Below are 16,598 nucleotides of genomic sequence, written 5' to 3'. Positions count from 1 at the left end.
AAATATAAAAATATATCGTTCTCAAGGTTTAATAGGCAAATCCGACTCATACTTAATTAGCTTGCACATAATTTTTTTCTTCTAAATATTTCAAAGTATACACAAAATGTCGACTTGTAGAGAGGAATTTGCCACATCCTAAAGTCTTCCCCAAACTAGAACATATTACCTATGCGAGCAAAAGAAAAAGAAATTTGCCGGCTGTTAAAGAATTTCGGAATTTTTTTATCAAAAATTCAGTAGAAAAGAAAAGGAAAGAAAAAGAAAAAAATAGGAATTAAACGGCCCATAAAAAAGCCCGCCCATTAAAAAAAAGCCCATTAGGGCTGGCTATTGCCATGCAAGTTATAAAGACATGCAAAGTGCAATAACTTCGTTGGAAAAAAAAAATCATTGGAGGAAAGCCACTCAATTTGAAGCTATCGTCCAACTTTGGAAGAAAACAACAATTGGTTAGTATATACTTGCATTATTGTCATAAAAAATCGTCAAAAGTGTGTCTAATTTGCTAATTAAACAAATGTTATTTTGGAGTTTGCTGTAATCCAACCTCTTTTTACTAATAATTCTACTATAATTTAATCTGTGGTTGAATTCGAGTTCTCGTGTGCACCCCAAGGGAGTGGCATTAGTTTGAGAATCATCCGCCCAAGAATTGGTGGATAGAGTTCCCGACACTTGTTGTGGTGGGTAGTAGCACGTATCTCGTCGAATTAGTCGAGAAGCTAGAGACCAAGGTGACAAATTATTCATATAAAACCCAATAACTTAAAAGATTGATATCCTGAATTTATAAGCTTTCAGATTCGGGTCCCGCCTCGTGTTGGTCTAGGCACTAGGATTATAAAAATCGAGTTCTCCAGTTGTTTGTAGTTCTGAATAGGTCATGCAAGGAGAATGATTGTATGAATTTAATTGATAGAATATTTTATGCGAAAATTAGATGAACTATTTCAAAATTGAATAATTCATACGAAGTGTTAATTATTCGATAACAAATTGTTTTTTCTTGTTGGACCAAAACTTGTGGAGTGTATCGAGTTATTGAGTAAGTTGACACCCTGTATTGTTCCTGGAAATTTTTTTGTTGGTTGCGTTCTAATTTTTTTCTATCAATTACACGCTAATTAAATTTAATTCACTTAACGATTTCCCTTTTAACTACTTACTACTATAATTTATTGAATGCTAATTTTAGTGATTTTAACAGAAATACTTTGGCTTAGTAAATTAGTTTTTATTCCAAATACCTCTATCTTGTTTGAGTTATAGGGGGAAATTTTAAACTTTTATTACTCCAACTGTCTCGGAAATACCCAAGTACGCTTGAAATTTGGGTGACAAGGAAATACAGATAGGGCTGGTTCCTAAACAGAGATAGAGATAATTTGTCCTCAAATATTGTGCTTGCATATAGAGAGCACCACAATTTGTTTCTTTAATTGTATTAGGAATGAAATGTAGTTATTTCATTTTTTAATATTAACTATCTCATGTAGATGATAAACCTTCTCATGTATGTGACATAGACTTATCTTATAGGTGATGTACTTTTCTCATGGTTGACGTATCGGCGTCATGTATAAAAAACGTGAATTTTCGACTCATGTTTCCATCGGAAATGTTTCTGACAAGCTAAATTTTGACGGACTTCATTGGAAATTCGCATTTTTAGTAGTGTTTTGTGATGAATAGACATGTAATACTAACTCCTTGATTCACAGCAGTGGCGGACCTAGAAATTTGAACAAGGGGGTTCAATCAACGAAAAAACTGTAGCAATAGTGAATACTAACAGCGATCTTAGACACGATAAATAAGCATCATTAAGACACTAATTGTACTTCTAATTTCCATTCTAGTCATCATACTCGATTTACAATGTGGTCTAACACCAATATAGCTTTGAGGTTATGCCTATATTATTAACAGACAGCAAAGCGACAAAAATATGACACCATTTTTCAAAAAAAAAAAAAAAATGCATGTTACATGTTACAAACTTTTTAAACCGAATTATTAGTTTAAATAGTTTTACAATGCATATATTCTCTAAATACATAATAATTTAATAAACCATGTATGTAATACCCTTTAGGAAACTTCTCATTAAATTCTAACATGTTTAAAAATTCATTTAAGTTTCAGTCATTGTGCATCTTCAATTTTATATTTTACTTTAAGCATTCAATTATGAGATTTATAATTTAATATTATATTTAATTAGTCATAAAATTTAATAACTTAAAGCACAAAATTAAAATTATGATAACGAATAATCAGTTTTGAAACAAGAAGTAACCTAACTTTTTTTTTTAAAACAAAAACAGCCTATGAGGCTAACGAAACACAATAAATAAATGAAAGATTCTCAACTTATTAGATTCACAAATAAAATATGAGTTACTAATCTTATTATTATAATAACAAACCATAAGTAAAGTAATGGAAAACAAGTATATCAAAAAAGTAATGTCGCAAACAGAGATTGAGTCGATTAATAAAAATAAAAAAAACTCCATCTAAAAACTTATGTAAAGTAAAAAAGCAAGTTCTACAAGGAATTGAACACGCAACCAGTACCTCAGAAGGAGTTTGAACCCGCTTCGACCGCTGCGCTGTGATTTTCATTTGTTTTGGTGGGTTCATTTATTTTAGATATTTGTAATGTTTTGTTTTATCAGCCAAACTAACACATGAAAAATAATATTTTTTTTTCCTGGACAAGTGGATTCAGCTGAACCCTCTTGCAACAAGGTGGATCCGCCCCTGATTCACAGAACATTCTCCAATAAAACATGAAGTCTATGAACATCATACTAATGGAACAATGGCAGTCACGTGTTTGGCAGAAACTATTACAAATAGTGTTTGTTTACTGCTTTCTTCGTTAGTCTTTTAGTTTTACCAAGTCAAGGTGTTTGTTCCTACATTATTGGGATAGGTTGGAGTCAATCAATACGCTGATGTAGTAGGATTTTTTAGGAGTCTAGTTATGCTTCTTTTAGGAGTCGGTTATGACTTTAGAGTTTAGTCTATAAACTAAATTTCTACTTTATTCTTTCATACTCCCTCTGTTTTAATTTATGTGAACCCTTTACTATTTGGGGAGTCTACGAGGTGATTCTTTGACCACGCTTTCCTTACATTTTTTATAAATAAACTATTTTCATTATAAATTATCATGACTTATAGTACTTTTAATGTAGCTTCTAAATATATGAATTTTATTTTTATAAACTTGAAAAATTTATGTCAAAATTTAAGGTCAAATTTATAAAGTTTGACCTCGTACGAAAAAGTTCACATAAATTGAAACGGAGAGAGTATAAACTTTCAATAAGAAGGTTTAGTTCATTCTCCATCTGATTATTTCAATAAGAATGTTCTGCTTCATCTCTTTGCTTTAGAATTCAGTATTTTTGGCTCAAACTCTGTATTTATGTTAAAAATTCATTGAATATGTAAAAATATTCTATCCAGAACCCAGTGAGCAAAAAATAATTTTTTTTTGATATAGAGCGCATAAATTAAAATTTCAGGCTCCGCCTCAGAATATGAAATCTTAAATGCTCTCTGCTTTCTCTCCTTCTGCTAATTCTTTTGAGCTATTACTGAATTCAAGTAGTTTTGTTTTATGCAGGGAAGATGCTTTGTAGTGTATGCAGTACTGAGTTCACAACAAATGGATTTCTGAATCCACTTAGTGGCATTTATCCTCTATGTGACGAATGCTGTAAGGCAGCCAAGCTTGCCTTATCAAGCGGAGCTCTCAACATCAACAGTACAACAAATGAAGGTTTAAAGGTATGCATGATCTCTTTCTTGATTGCTTAATTTTATCTTTACTTCTAGATATGTGTGACCTATTATCGTTTCAAACACAAAACGATAAAGAGTTTTAGAACAACCTAACCATTTCACTGAACTATCGACTTGCTAGCAGATGAAGATTTCTCATATATGTTGTCAAAGTACTTCTGTCCAGTTATTTTGCGGTCATGATTTCTTTTCTTTCTTTTTCTTTTGGTTCAAAAGATAGAAATGTGATATACATGTAATATCCATCATTACAAAAAAGAAGTGCTATTACGATTTCTTGATCTTTCCAAATAAGTACTATCTGTAGTCTGCATAGTGAAAATAGTTCCTAGTCTGTGTGCCTAAAGAGCTTATACAACAAACCAATTGCCCCCGAAATTGTTCTGGATGTCAATTCAATTAGTGTAAAGTTGTCATTATTTCTAATAAAACTGATTACCTCATTTGAGTCGGTAGAAATTCTTAGAGAGATGAATACGTTTGATACCGCAATTCTTAGCTACTCTACACAGGTGTCGGTAGCATGCGGAATACCACCTATCTATCTTATAGTTATATAATATGGAACAGACTGTAAATGTGAGTAACAAATACAAAGGAAAATGAATAAACGAAGAGCTTAAGCTTTTCTATACGCTCCTTAGTCTCCTGAATACTGTGTTTGAAAATCATGAGGATTTTCTGTGGCTTTAGTCTTTACTCAAGAGTACAATTTTTTTTCACGGTGTGCCTTTATTCTTTTCTTCTAGTTTTGTTAATAGGGATGTGTTTTTCAGTCTTCTATATAGTGTCTTTCTTTTGTGGTTATGGAATTGTATTTTATTGGGATTTTGATTTTCTTTATTCTTGTTTCAGAAAATTATACTTACAATGGTGTTGAAGGCCAATAAAGGGGTAGTATATCCTTATTTTCTTTTGTTTTCCGTTCCTTTTTCTTTTCCAATAATGGTATGATTGGCATGAAGGAATGGAGGAAAGTAATTAATTTTCTCATGTTTGGTTAGTCCCTTGAAAATGACTTCCTCGATGAAAATTATAAGAGTAGGTTCCATAATTGGGATTCCCCACCCTGAAACACACCCCTACCCTCCGATCCATAGCCTAGATTATATATAAATACGTTAGGGACAATATTTTTTGTTTGTTTATCCAACACTAGAAAATAAATAAGAAATCACTTAGTTATACCTTTTCCTTTGAGTCCTGTTTTTATTACATAAAAATTACTACTTTTGTTTAAGAAAATCACTTATTTCCAAAAAAACATATTTCGTGGAAAACATTTTCCTCCATACCAAACACAACCTTAAATCTAGGCTTTTATGCTTCTTAGCATGTTAGTTCCACCTTCTATGCATTTATGTTATAAAGTTGATATTGCTTATAATTGATTGATTTACAGGCAATTGATTCTTATAAGGAGAAGCTTAACTATCTCAGTGGTTTTGTTTCTGCTTATAGAGATCAGATTCATACGGATATTCTACTTAAGCCGCGGAACAATGGCCCCTCAATACCAACACATAGAGCTCTTCTGGTATGTAGCCATTTTTTATCTTTAGGTTTGGTGCAACTTCAAATATGAAACTACATTTGGAGAGTGAAATACCATTTTTACTTTCACTTTTTCAAAAATTTAACATATACTGGGTTATACATTTTATGAAAATTTTAAATATATATTAGGCAGAATTGATCGGAACATCTCTGAACTTGATGACTTCTATTCAGTGTACACTTGAACTTTACGCCTTAATAACACCACCCACCCACCCCCCTCCTAACCCGAAACCCAACAACAAGACATTTTACTATCCTCGACCCCCTTTATAAAAGATCAATTGACAAAAACACACAAGAGGAGAGGTGAATTGGTGCTATTTATTTTTCAAAACTTTAGTTGGCTAATTAGGCTTATATGTATTGACTCATAGTTAGATTTCAACGAAAAATGATTTACCTAAATGCTCAACCTCTTGAAGTGAATGTATTTGATGACGTTGTTTCAGAAAACACAATTTAACTTTTGAGCAAGAAAGAATTTGTCCGTAGCTTCTAGTCTTTGGCAGAAAAAGACGATTGTAATAATGAAACAGACATGTGAGAATTTGGTCTTAAGTAGTTAGTGGAACAAGAAAACGTAAGCCCAAGAACTAAAAGATTGAAACACCAATAGTTATACCGTGTTCGATCAATGTGACACTTATCTAGCCTTTCTTTAAAAGGGTTTCACTAGATCAATCTTTTTTTCTTCAAACACAAGCAACGAGTGCTTCTACACGAGCAACACTAGGTATGCTTTAACTCTTCAATCACCACGAACTGTGATTTTCAACTTGCACCAAAAACAAAAGTAGTCTACACTTTCACACTTGAAAGTTAAGGCCTTTTCTCCTTATAGTCAAAGACAAAATTCAGAATTTAAATTTGATGAGTTCGGCCTATAAAAATCTTACGACTTAATTCATTGTACTTTTAAACTTATGGGTTCAAGTTGGTGTTGGAATTAATGCATTCACAAGGATACTATCCTTGACTTTTATGTTTTCTAGAAGTTCTTTATTGTTTCAAGAATATCATTTAGTCTTCACTATGATTTCTTAGTTTTTCAAGAAATCTTTTAAAAGTGTGTGATACATGTATCTAGTGAATTATGATACATGTATCTAATTATTTGTGCAAGACTTTTGAATTATTTTTTTGAGTAGTATAAATAGAGATGTAATTGATGATTGTAATCATATCAAGTGGCCTTAAGTAGCCTAATACAACTTGAGCATTCTCTAAGAAAAATATTCTCTTCCTATTCTTTCTTACAAATTGGTATCAGAGCCAGGTTTCGTTCTTAATCTGGGGTTAGGTGAAGAAACAAAAATTATGGCATCTAAAACAAATGATGGTGCTGATGCTTCAGTTGTTCTTACTCCATTTTTTGATGGAAATGACTTTGAATACTGGAAGATAAGAATGAGAACTTATCTAAAAGCTAAAGGTTTGTGGACTATTGTTGCAAATGGCTATGAAGAGCCAGAAGATGATGGTGAACTTTCAGTAGTAGAGATGAAAAATCTTGAGGCTAATCGTCGTCAAGATGCAAAGGCTTTGAGAAAAATTCAAATGGGAGTCTCAAGAGCATTTTTTGCAAAAATTTCTACTTGTGAAACTGCAAAGCAAGCTGAGGTGTATGGTGACGAAAAGGTACGCACTATCAATCTTCAAAATCTTAGAAGGTAGTTTCAAAATTTGAAGATGATAGAATCTGAAAAAATCGATGAATATTGCACAAGAGTCATGAATATTGTTAATGAAATGAGAAATGATGGTGATGAAATTTCTGACCAACAAGTTGTGGAAAAGATTCTAATTAGTGTCACAGAAAAGTATGAGTATATTGTTGTTATCACTGAGGAGACGAAAGATCTTTCTAAGCTTTCCATCAAAGAGCTAGTTGGATCATTTCGTGCACACGAGAAGCGAAGATTTTTTCGTGAGAATCAACCCAAAGAGACGGCTTTCCAGTCCAAAACCAATGAGAATTCTCAAAATTTCTCAAAGAATCAACAAAAAAAGAAGTACAATCCAAAAAAGAAGCAAGATCGTGATGGCTCTACTAAGAAGGTTGAAGAAAAAGGTGAGAAAAGTACTAGTATTTTTTGTAAAATTTGCAAAAAGACTAATCATAATGCAGAAAAATGTTGGCACAAAGGCAAGCCCCAATGTAACTTTTGTAAAAAGTTTGGCCATATGAGAAGGGCTGCAGGCACAAGCAATAGGAGCAAGTAAATTTTTGTGAAGGAAAAGAGGAAGAAAAGGAAGAAAACCTTTTCTACGCTTCTCAATCCGATGCTTCAGCAAAAAGCAATGAATGGTATATTGATTAGCGGTTGTACCAATCATATGACTGGAGATGAAAAGGCTTTCCTCTCAATTAATCATAGCATCACTTCTAAAGTGAGAATGGGGAATGGAGCCTTAGTTGATGCAAAAGGTAAAGGTACCATTTCGATCAACAAAAAAGGGAGTGGTAAGAAAATTCAAACCCGACCCACCCAAAACCCTTATAACCAAAATCCCTATTCTCATTTCCCTACAGAAGTGTGTCAAGCTCCATTGAACTGGATAAGAGGAGCAGATACTGAGTGTTGTTTATTATAATTAATGGAGGACCTAGGCAGAAGAGGAGCACATACTGAGAAGAACAATTCACAGATGAGAAAGGCAGGTGAGGAAGTGAGTCCATACTACTATTTTTGTGATGAGAAAAATCGTCATGAAGATGGACCAAAGGGAGCAAAGTGTAGCAAAACACTCGGTGCTTAACTACAGTCAACTTAGGAGCCGTTTGGACATGATTTCATCTCATGAGATGAAATCATGCGATGAAATCATGAGATGAAATCATGTTTGGATATGCAATTTAGATTTCTTAAGTTGCAGTTTTTTTTTATAAACATAAAAATCCCACAAGTTGTGAAAACCATCAAAATTTTTCCAATTCTTATACAATCTTACCAAATGAGTAAATCATAGTTCATAATAAAATTAATACACAACTAGAAGGCCTTTTTAAAAAATACAATATCAATTGATCAAACTTTAGTTCAATAAAAAGGAAAATATAACATGAATAGTAACGTAACTACTCTTTAATATAATCCTCTCACATGGTAAACATGATTGGTAATATATTTTACCAACTTGCTGATTAATATTTAATACAAATGGTTGGTAAATATGATTGGTAAATATATCTACCAACTTATGGGTCTTTTCTTTTTACAAAATATACACATACGGATCAAATTTTACATTTATATTTTTTGAAATCATGATTTCAAATCTCAAATCATGCCTTTTTGGATGATTTGGGATTTCATCTCATGAGATGAAATCAGAGATGAAATCGCATGTCCAAATGCGGATTTCATCTCATGATTTCATCTCACGAGATGAAATCGCATGTCCAAACACCTACTTAGTAGAAGAGACCAAAGAATCACCAAATTGATCTAGTATAACAAGCTTCTCTAGTATAACTACTAGAATATGAATGAAGAACACTGGATTGGAGGCTTGAAACACGCACGAAACGCTTCATAAAAATGATATTTGCTGCCTCTCCTTTGCGAAATTGCTATGGAATTTATGCAAATAGTTTTAGTAGATATGACAAGCCTATGAATTTCTGGACTAAGCAAATAGTGAAGAAATTCTATAGGAAAGCAAAAACTTGAACTTGATCTTTTGGAATTGGAAAAGAAGAACTATTTGCAGAAGGTTTGAGAAGAAGAAAAAGTTACTTAGCGAGAAAGAAAAGTTGTTCTGCAAAGTAACGTTAAATTGTTTTATATAGATAAATATTTAATAACTAATACACCCTTTAATAAAAGACACATACTTTCACTTAATTTTTAAATTTAAAATAATAATTATGTTTAAACAAATCCCAACAATAGTAATCTGGATGTGGGAAATAAGAATATAGATTTGGGTTAAAAGGGTCCTGGGTGGGTCGGGTTTTAATTTTATTTGGGATTTAATTTGGGCTGGTTTAAGTTGGCGACGTGGACCTCTAATTGGAAGCTAAGTGTAAAATCTAGTTTTTTAAAACCAGACAGTTGAGTTGTTAACGGTAAGTAGCATGAATGAGCCATTTCGGTCGCAACGATGGCATAAATTCGTCCAACTAAGCATGAGCCATTTTCCATAGTTCAATGACATATTTGAGTTTTTTCTCTTTTTCCAGTTGAAGGTCAACCATTATTCCTATATGGTAACCCAAATATTAGTGACAGATTAGCGACAAAATTCGTAGCTAAATCCAGTGATTTTTTAATAGTTGTGTCTCCTTTACTTTAAGATATATGATCTCACTCTCAATCGAAAAATTTCAAGACGACTGATTTGGAAATACTTGAGAAATTGAACCAAGAGATCGAAACTTGAAAAGTGTTTAATTAAGGAAACTGTTCAGTTACTATTTGAGATTGTTGATATAAACTAAAAATTTGTACGTGAAATGAATGTGACAAGTTCTTCGACTTTATCATCTGTAATTTGCTTGAGTCTTTAAATGAAAACATCAAAATAATAGATCCAAATAAATTTTATTTAATATGATTTTTCCCTAAACTAATTGCCGTAAAAATCTACTTTTCAAAAAAAAAAATTGATAACACAATGTGGATTTAAATTAGAAAAAAGAAAATCAAGCTGAAGTTGTTAATGCGTATTTATCGGTAAACTTTAGCGTCAATCTCTACAAACAAGTTTTAAGGTTTCACAATTTCTATTTCTATGTTATATCTAAAAACAATTAATATAATATACTATTTTGAATCTTTTTTTCTTCTACAAAAGATCGATTTTTATGTTAACATGCGAGCAAAAGAGAGAAATTTTGCGGGGTGTAAAAAAATTTCTTTTATTTTTTTGTTTTAAAAAAATACATAATTCAAAGTTTCAGCATAAATAAAAAAAGGGCCCAGCCCATTAGGGCTGTTGCCATGCAAGTCATATAAAGGCATGCTAAGTGTATGAACTTATTGTGGAGAACGAACACCATACCTGCGAAGATAAAATAAATAAAAAATTGGTTAGTTTATTTGGATAATTATTATAAAATTCTTATAAAGTTTGTATTTTATGTTAGAATTTTTATTATTCCATTACATTGGGGATCAGAAAACTGGAAGAGAGAAGGAGACAACAAGAATTGAATCTGACGAGTGTGTAATGAGCTATTAAACTTTGTTATCGGATTTGTTATATTAATCCAATTTCTTCTTATTATTATTCTAGTTTAAATTTTGATTCAAATTTGATTTAATCTTTCATCGAAGCAGTTCTTCCTTTTAGTTTACGTGTGTAATGCAATTATAATTGTTTGATTGAATTGATTGAATGTTCTATGTAAAAATTAATTGATGTCCAAATTGAATGATTCATAGTAAGTGTTGGATGAGTAATTTTAACTTCAATTTAGTAAATACTACATTATTACTGCAAAACGATACATTGTGAAACGATGTGTGTAATAACCTTAGGGGGGCAGCTACGGAACTATATATACAAGGTCAATATTATTTTCTTTAGTATATATATTAGATGTTGAATTCTCTTATGCTCTTAGTGAGTCACTTCGTCTTTCACTATAATGGTAAATCTTCTTGCTTAGCCAATTAACTTTTCTTTGAGTTCAATTCTATCAGCCTTTGAGTTCCCAACCTGCCTTACCATTCTTCACTCTATTTCAATCATTTCATTTGGTAGATGGAGTACCGGGGCAGTCTCTTGTCTTCCCATTCCTCTAGTTATCATTTCGTGCATGCGCTTTGCTCTCTTGGCTTAACAACATCAAAGACGAATAGACCTCTTCCAGTTCCGTGATAACTCTAAAAGTCTAATCCATTGTGTTTAGTCCATAACAACCATCCAAACAAGCAAGCTCAAAATAATATATTTTATTATAGATTTTGTTAAATTGAAAATCCACATCAAGTAGCTCAAATTACTGTAAAAAGGAATTCTTAAGTGCTCTCTGTTTTCCCTCCTTTTGCTTCTTGTTTTGAGCTTCTACTGAATTCATCTGGTTTTACTTTTATGCAGGGGAAGATGCCTTGTGAAATATGTGGTATTTTGGCAAGGAATAAATTGTGTGAAGGATGTCTTAATGGAGCCAAAGCCCTACATGCCTTATTAACCATGCCTGATAACAGAATCAACAATTCTACAAGTCATGAAGCTAATACTTCTTTATCCAATGTAACTGTTAGTAAGGCATGTATATCATGATCTCTTCTTGACTACCTAATTTGATCTTTACTTCTAGATGTGATCAAACAAATTTAGTTTGAGAAGCACTTGAGTGTATGGCCTGTTAGTCGATGAAGGGGTTGAAAATCATGAGGTCTTAGGTTCAATTTCAAGCGGAAGCGAAAACACTAGGTGATTTCTTCCATCTGTCCAAGGCCTTGGTGGACAGACTTACCTCGGCACCTCTACTGGTGGCTCGTAGAATTAGTCGAGGTGCATGCAACCTGACCCCAATAATATAGTTATAAGAAAAAACCTTATGATCGTCCCTCATTGGTTGTCCACGTTTCCATTATCAAGTGCATCCATGACTTCTTGTACTAATTTCCCCAAAGACATTAAGAGTTCGAGAATATTAATTGACTTGCTACCATATGAAGATTTCTCATATGTTCTCAAAGCACTTTTCTCCGGTTATTTACCCTAATGATTTCTTTTCTTTCTTTTGGTTCAAAAGATAGAAATGTTATACTATACTTGATATGCGTCATTACAAAAAGTAGTTCTATTACGAGTACTTGATCTTTCCACATAAGTACTCTCTGTAGTCTGCATAGTGAAAATAGTTCATAGTTAGTCTGCCTCAAGAGCCTATACGGCAAACGAAGGAGGAGGAACTTTTAAATACACAAGATTATTATAAATATGCTTCTTGATACCCCCCCCCCCCCCCCTCCCCCAACTCCTCTGATAACAAATCCGCCACTCTGTTCTGATCCCGAAACTATACTAGATGTCATTCACAATGTGCAAAGTTGTGATTCTTTCGTTAAATTGATTACCTCATTTGAGTCGATAGCAATTTCTAGAGGGACGAATCCACAAAAAAAAATGCCATATTTAGAAACCGTTTTACATCATACCAAAGATGTAGAGAAACTTGAAGTTGCTTATAATTTGATTATTCCACAGGGATTTGCATATGCCTTGCGACGGACGACAGAAATGAAGGACAGGCTTAACTATCTCAGTTGTTGTCTTGATGCTTTCAAAGGTCAAATTCCTACGGATATTCTAGTTAAGCCTGGAAACAATGCCCCCTCAATAGCAGCACATAAATCTCTTCTGGTATGTAGCCATCTTTTCTCTATATCTTCAATTTCGTTACAACTTCAAATATGAATTTACTATTTGAGATATCAAGAGTTATAATGATCGGTCAGTATGACCTACGTTCAAAGAGTTTCACTTGATCAATCTTATTTGTCTTGAGCACAATTGACGAGTAGTTTTATACGAGAATGTTTTTTGTTCTTCGATCACGCTGATTTTTGACTTCACCACAATCAATGGCTGCCTACACTTTCACATTTGAAAGTTAGAATTTTTTCTCTCGTACAGATGAGTTTGACCCTTTATATTTTAGGTTATCTTTTTGGTACAATGTAGTCTTTCTCAGTGGATAGAGAAAACTCTTAAGCTCAATGTTTTTCAGAAAACTTCTAAGCTTGTGATTTTGATTTGCTTGCTTGCATTGCTTATCTTTGTTTCAATTTATACTTGCTCTTCTTGTTCAAAGTCTGTTGAGTATTTTCATATGTAGTATCACTAGCAGTGGAGAAACTTCTTTTTGAATCCTCTTCGAGTAGTAGTTGCCTTATTCATCTTCTGGTTGAACAAGATTAAAAGGCAAATCCCTTATGATACATCAAAACCAGCTCTGATAGAGTGAATAGATTTGTCATTTCATGAAATCTCTCTTTTGATTCAAAATCGTAGTGTAACGTGTATCCTCCCCTGTTTAACCATAGGATAGATGAAATAAGTCAAAAAATGATGTTTTGTTCAAGAATGAAATCATATTGGAATTGTCCATATCTGTTTCATCCTTCGGAACCATATCTAATCTCGGATCTGATGAAATGAATTGAGACGCAGTTTGTATCTTGATTTCCATCTTCAGTTCTTCATATGTATTTATCAACATATACCACAAAAAGAATAGGAATTAGCGACAGACAGTTGCTGTTGAAACAACAAAATTCGTCGGTAATCCTATTTGACCAATAATGACCATATGATTTTGTGATTCTTATTTATAAAATCAACTTCAGCACATAAAAGTACTTTTCTACATTTGATGTTTACCTGTTAACACAAACGGGCTCTAATCATCTTGTAGTTGAACAAGATTGCTTTCCATCTTCAGTTCTTCATATCTATATTTAAAAATGTATACTACGGAAAAGTCAAGCAGTTAGTGACGGGCAACTTCTGTTGCTAAACAACAAAAATTCGTCGCTAATCCTATTTGATGATAATGACCATATGATTTTGTGATCCAACAGTCAGCAAATTCTGTTGTCTTCAAGTTCATGTTGGATTCAGATGGGTGCAAAGCTCCACCAGGTCACACAATAACACTGGAAGAGCTGAGCTACTTGGAGCTGCGTGCTCTGCTGGAGTTTCTTTATAGAGCAGGATTGCCTGAAGAGAAACTGGAAACACATATCTACGCATTATCAGTTGCGGCAGACAAGTATGAAATCAAATTATTGCAGATACGCTGTGAGAACCATATGTTGACAACTTTAAACACGTCGAATGCTCTCGAGCATTTGGAGATCTCGGACACACATAAATCTTACCCGCATTTAAAGGTGGCAGCCATGAGCTTCATCGTTAATAACGTCGAAGGAATTGTTTTCACACCTAAATTTGATTCATTTGCAGTCAAGAATCCTCATCTAGCTCTACAGATTACAAGGGCTTCCGTCATCGCCACTAATAAACAGAAGAAACGGAGAGTTTGAGACCTATGCACGATATGTATGTTTCACTCACCTAAGTACAGAAGTTTTCATCGTTAACTTATGTTAGTATTAGTTATATACAGTGACAACTTAATTTTTTTTTGTTCCTTTTAATGTAATTAAACATGTTATTGCAGGTTGTCTCTCTAGTTTTGGTTGTTATTAATTTGACTTATTACTGTGGCTTGAAAACAGAAGGGGAAAATACTAAAAGAAGAAGAAAGAGGAGGGGTGAATTAGTTAATTTAATGAGAGGCAGAGCCAGGATTGGAATTCTAATCTTTTCAAGTTTTTTGAATTCTAAATTACAATTTGTACATATTCAAAGGATATTTAAGACAAATTTAAGGTTTGAACTAAAGCCACTGGATCGGCTGAATCCGTAGCCGACACTCTAACTCCAGCAGTTCTTCCTAATTCTGTGTTGCAAATGCCTTCCTTTTGTTCTTCCTCTTATAATTATTTGCTGCTTTTGACATGATGAGATTAGGAACCAATGTACAATAAGGTCTGCTATGTCATGTTAGCAGAGAACTAATAAACAGAACATGTTATTATATATTTCTAAGCATCTCTTCTATTGTTTGAACTAGATATATATATTACTACTATATATATAAGGGAGAATCCCATTTTTTATAATCCTCACATGTGGTTTTTGGTCTCTTTTACTCCTAATTAGAATTATTATGACTTTGTAAGTTTCTCACATTTTGATAATTTTTAAGAACTTTAGGAATTTCTTACTTGTCACTATTAAATGATAATGTCATGGAAAAGACGATAGACCCCATAAAGCACACTCATACATATTTGATTTCTTTTATGTGTATTTGATTTCTTTTATGTGGTAATGTTATTAAACTTATTTCAAATTATAATTTTCTATAAGAATTTGTTATAGACACGTAAAGAATTACCCTCTTATTCAATTTCTATTTTAATACAGGAGTAATTATTATTTAAACAGAGTAATTATTATTTAAACATTATTCTTATAATATTATTTATTATATATTATTTATTGATGTTATTTTCTATTTATCATTTGCTATTTTAAATTTTTATTCGACCGGTTAAACTTAAGTTTATTTTTAAAGTATTTTCTCCTGTAATTTAATGTCGTATATGCTGGCAAACATAAGTAATTAACAAAAATTTTACTTAAGGTAGCATTGAGTTTTAAATTAAAAGAATAAACGGAAATAACTTATATCATTGTTAAATACTTTAAAAAGGTATCAATAACGTAAATTATGGTCCTTCCGTCTCAATAGAAAAATGAATTCCAAGGTGCGGTAGCTAATTAATCTAATTTTATGTGTGCACGCTGTTAACATAAAATTTATCTAATAAATAACTATATAAAAAGAGGAACTATAAAACTTAGTTTTTATATATGTTATGAAAATGTTTGGAAAAAACTATAGTGAAAGAAAATACAACTTGATCTCTAAAAAATAATATTACTTAACAATTGCAAAACATATACTATTTTTTACTTTTTAATATTAAAATATTTTGTTAAATACGGGATAATCAATATTTTATATAATTTAGAACAAAACTGGTAAGTTCAACATGAAAAGACTATTACAATGTAGATTCCATAAAAAGTTCATTAAATGGAAAAAAAAAAAAAGAGGAAAAACATGAGAGTACTTATAAACATATGCATATTTTGGAAGAAAAAAGTAAGAACTTTAATTTCATTGACTTTTCAGTATTTTTTGTGAGATTGAATTTGAAAGAACATCTACAAAAGTATGCAATACCAAGGCTTTAATTATTATATATTTATTTATAAGTTAACTTTATTTATTTCATCATACAATAAATATTGTAGCATTAAATATTTTTCACATAGTTCAATATTGTAGTATCTTCTTGCCAAAAATAAGTTAGCCATTATAGGTTTAATTCAGAGAAACAAATGAAAGTAGTTTTGCATATGACAAAGCTCGATTTGGATCATCAGAAACTATAATATCAAAAAAATTCAGTAAAAAAGAAATTAGAAGAGCTTTTATGCATGCATACGTTTGTTTTTATTTAAAAATCTAATGTATAAAATAAGAAAATGTTCTCTTTTTAACTTTCAGATACCTTTTTGTACTTTAATATTTTAGAAAAATTTAGAAAGTGTCAAACTGATATTATAAAAATAAAGAAGTAAGAGCAGAAAAATTATAAAAATATCTACAAATA

General features: G+C 31.9%; 1 protein-coding gene across 1 annotated transcript; it reads left to right on the top strand.

The window, feature by feature from the left end:
- The first annotated feature begins 12,369 nt into the window (after nucleotides 1-12,369).
- LOC132642284 (BTB/POZ domain-containing protein At3g56230-like) lies at nucleotides 12,370-14,606 on the top strand. Its single transcript, XM_060359529.1, has 2 exons — nucleotides 12,370-12,705; nucleotides 13,926-14,606. The coding sequence occupies exons 1-2, from the start codon at nucleotides 12,469-12,471 to the stop codon at nucleotides 14,388-14,390; spliced, it is 702 nt and encodes a 233-aa protein (XP_060215512.1). The 5' UTR covers nucleotides 12,370-12,468; the 3' UTR covers nucleotides 14,391-14,606.
- The last annotated feature ends 1,992 nt before the right edge of the window (nucleotides 14,607-16,598 follow it).

Source organism: Lycium barbarum, chromosome 5 (genome assembly GCF_019175385.1).
Source record: "Lycium barbarum isolate Lr01 chromosome 5, ASM1917538v2, whole genome shotgun sequence".
Lineage (NCBI taxonomy): Eukaryota > Viridiplantae > Streptophyta > Magnoliopsida > Solanales > Solanaceae > Lycium > Lycium barbarum.
Note: the sequence above shows the minus strand (reverse complement) of the source record. Positions and strands in the feature narration are given on the sequence as shown.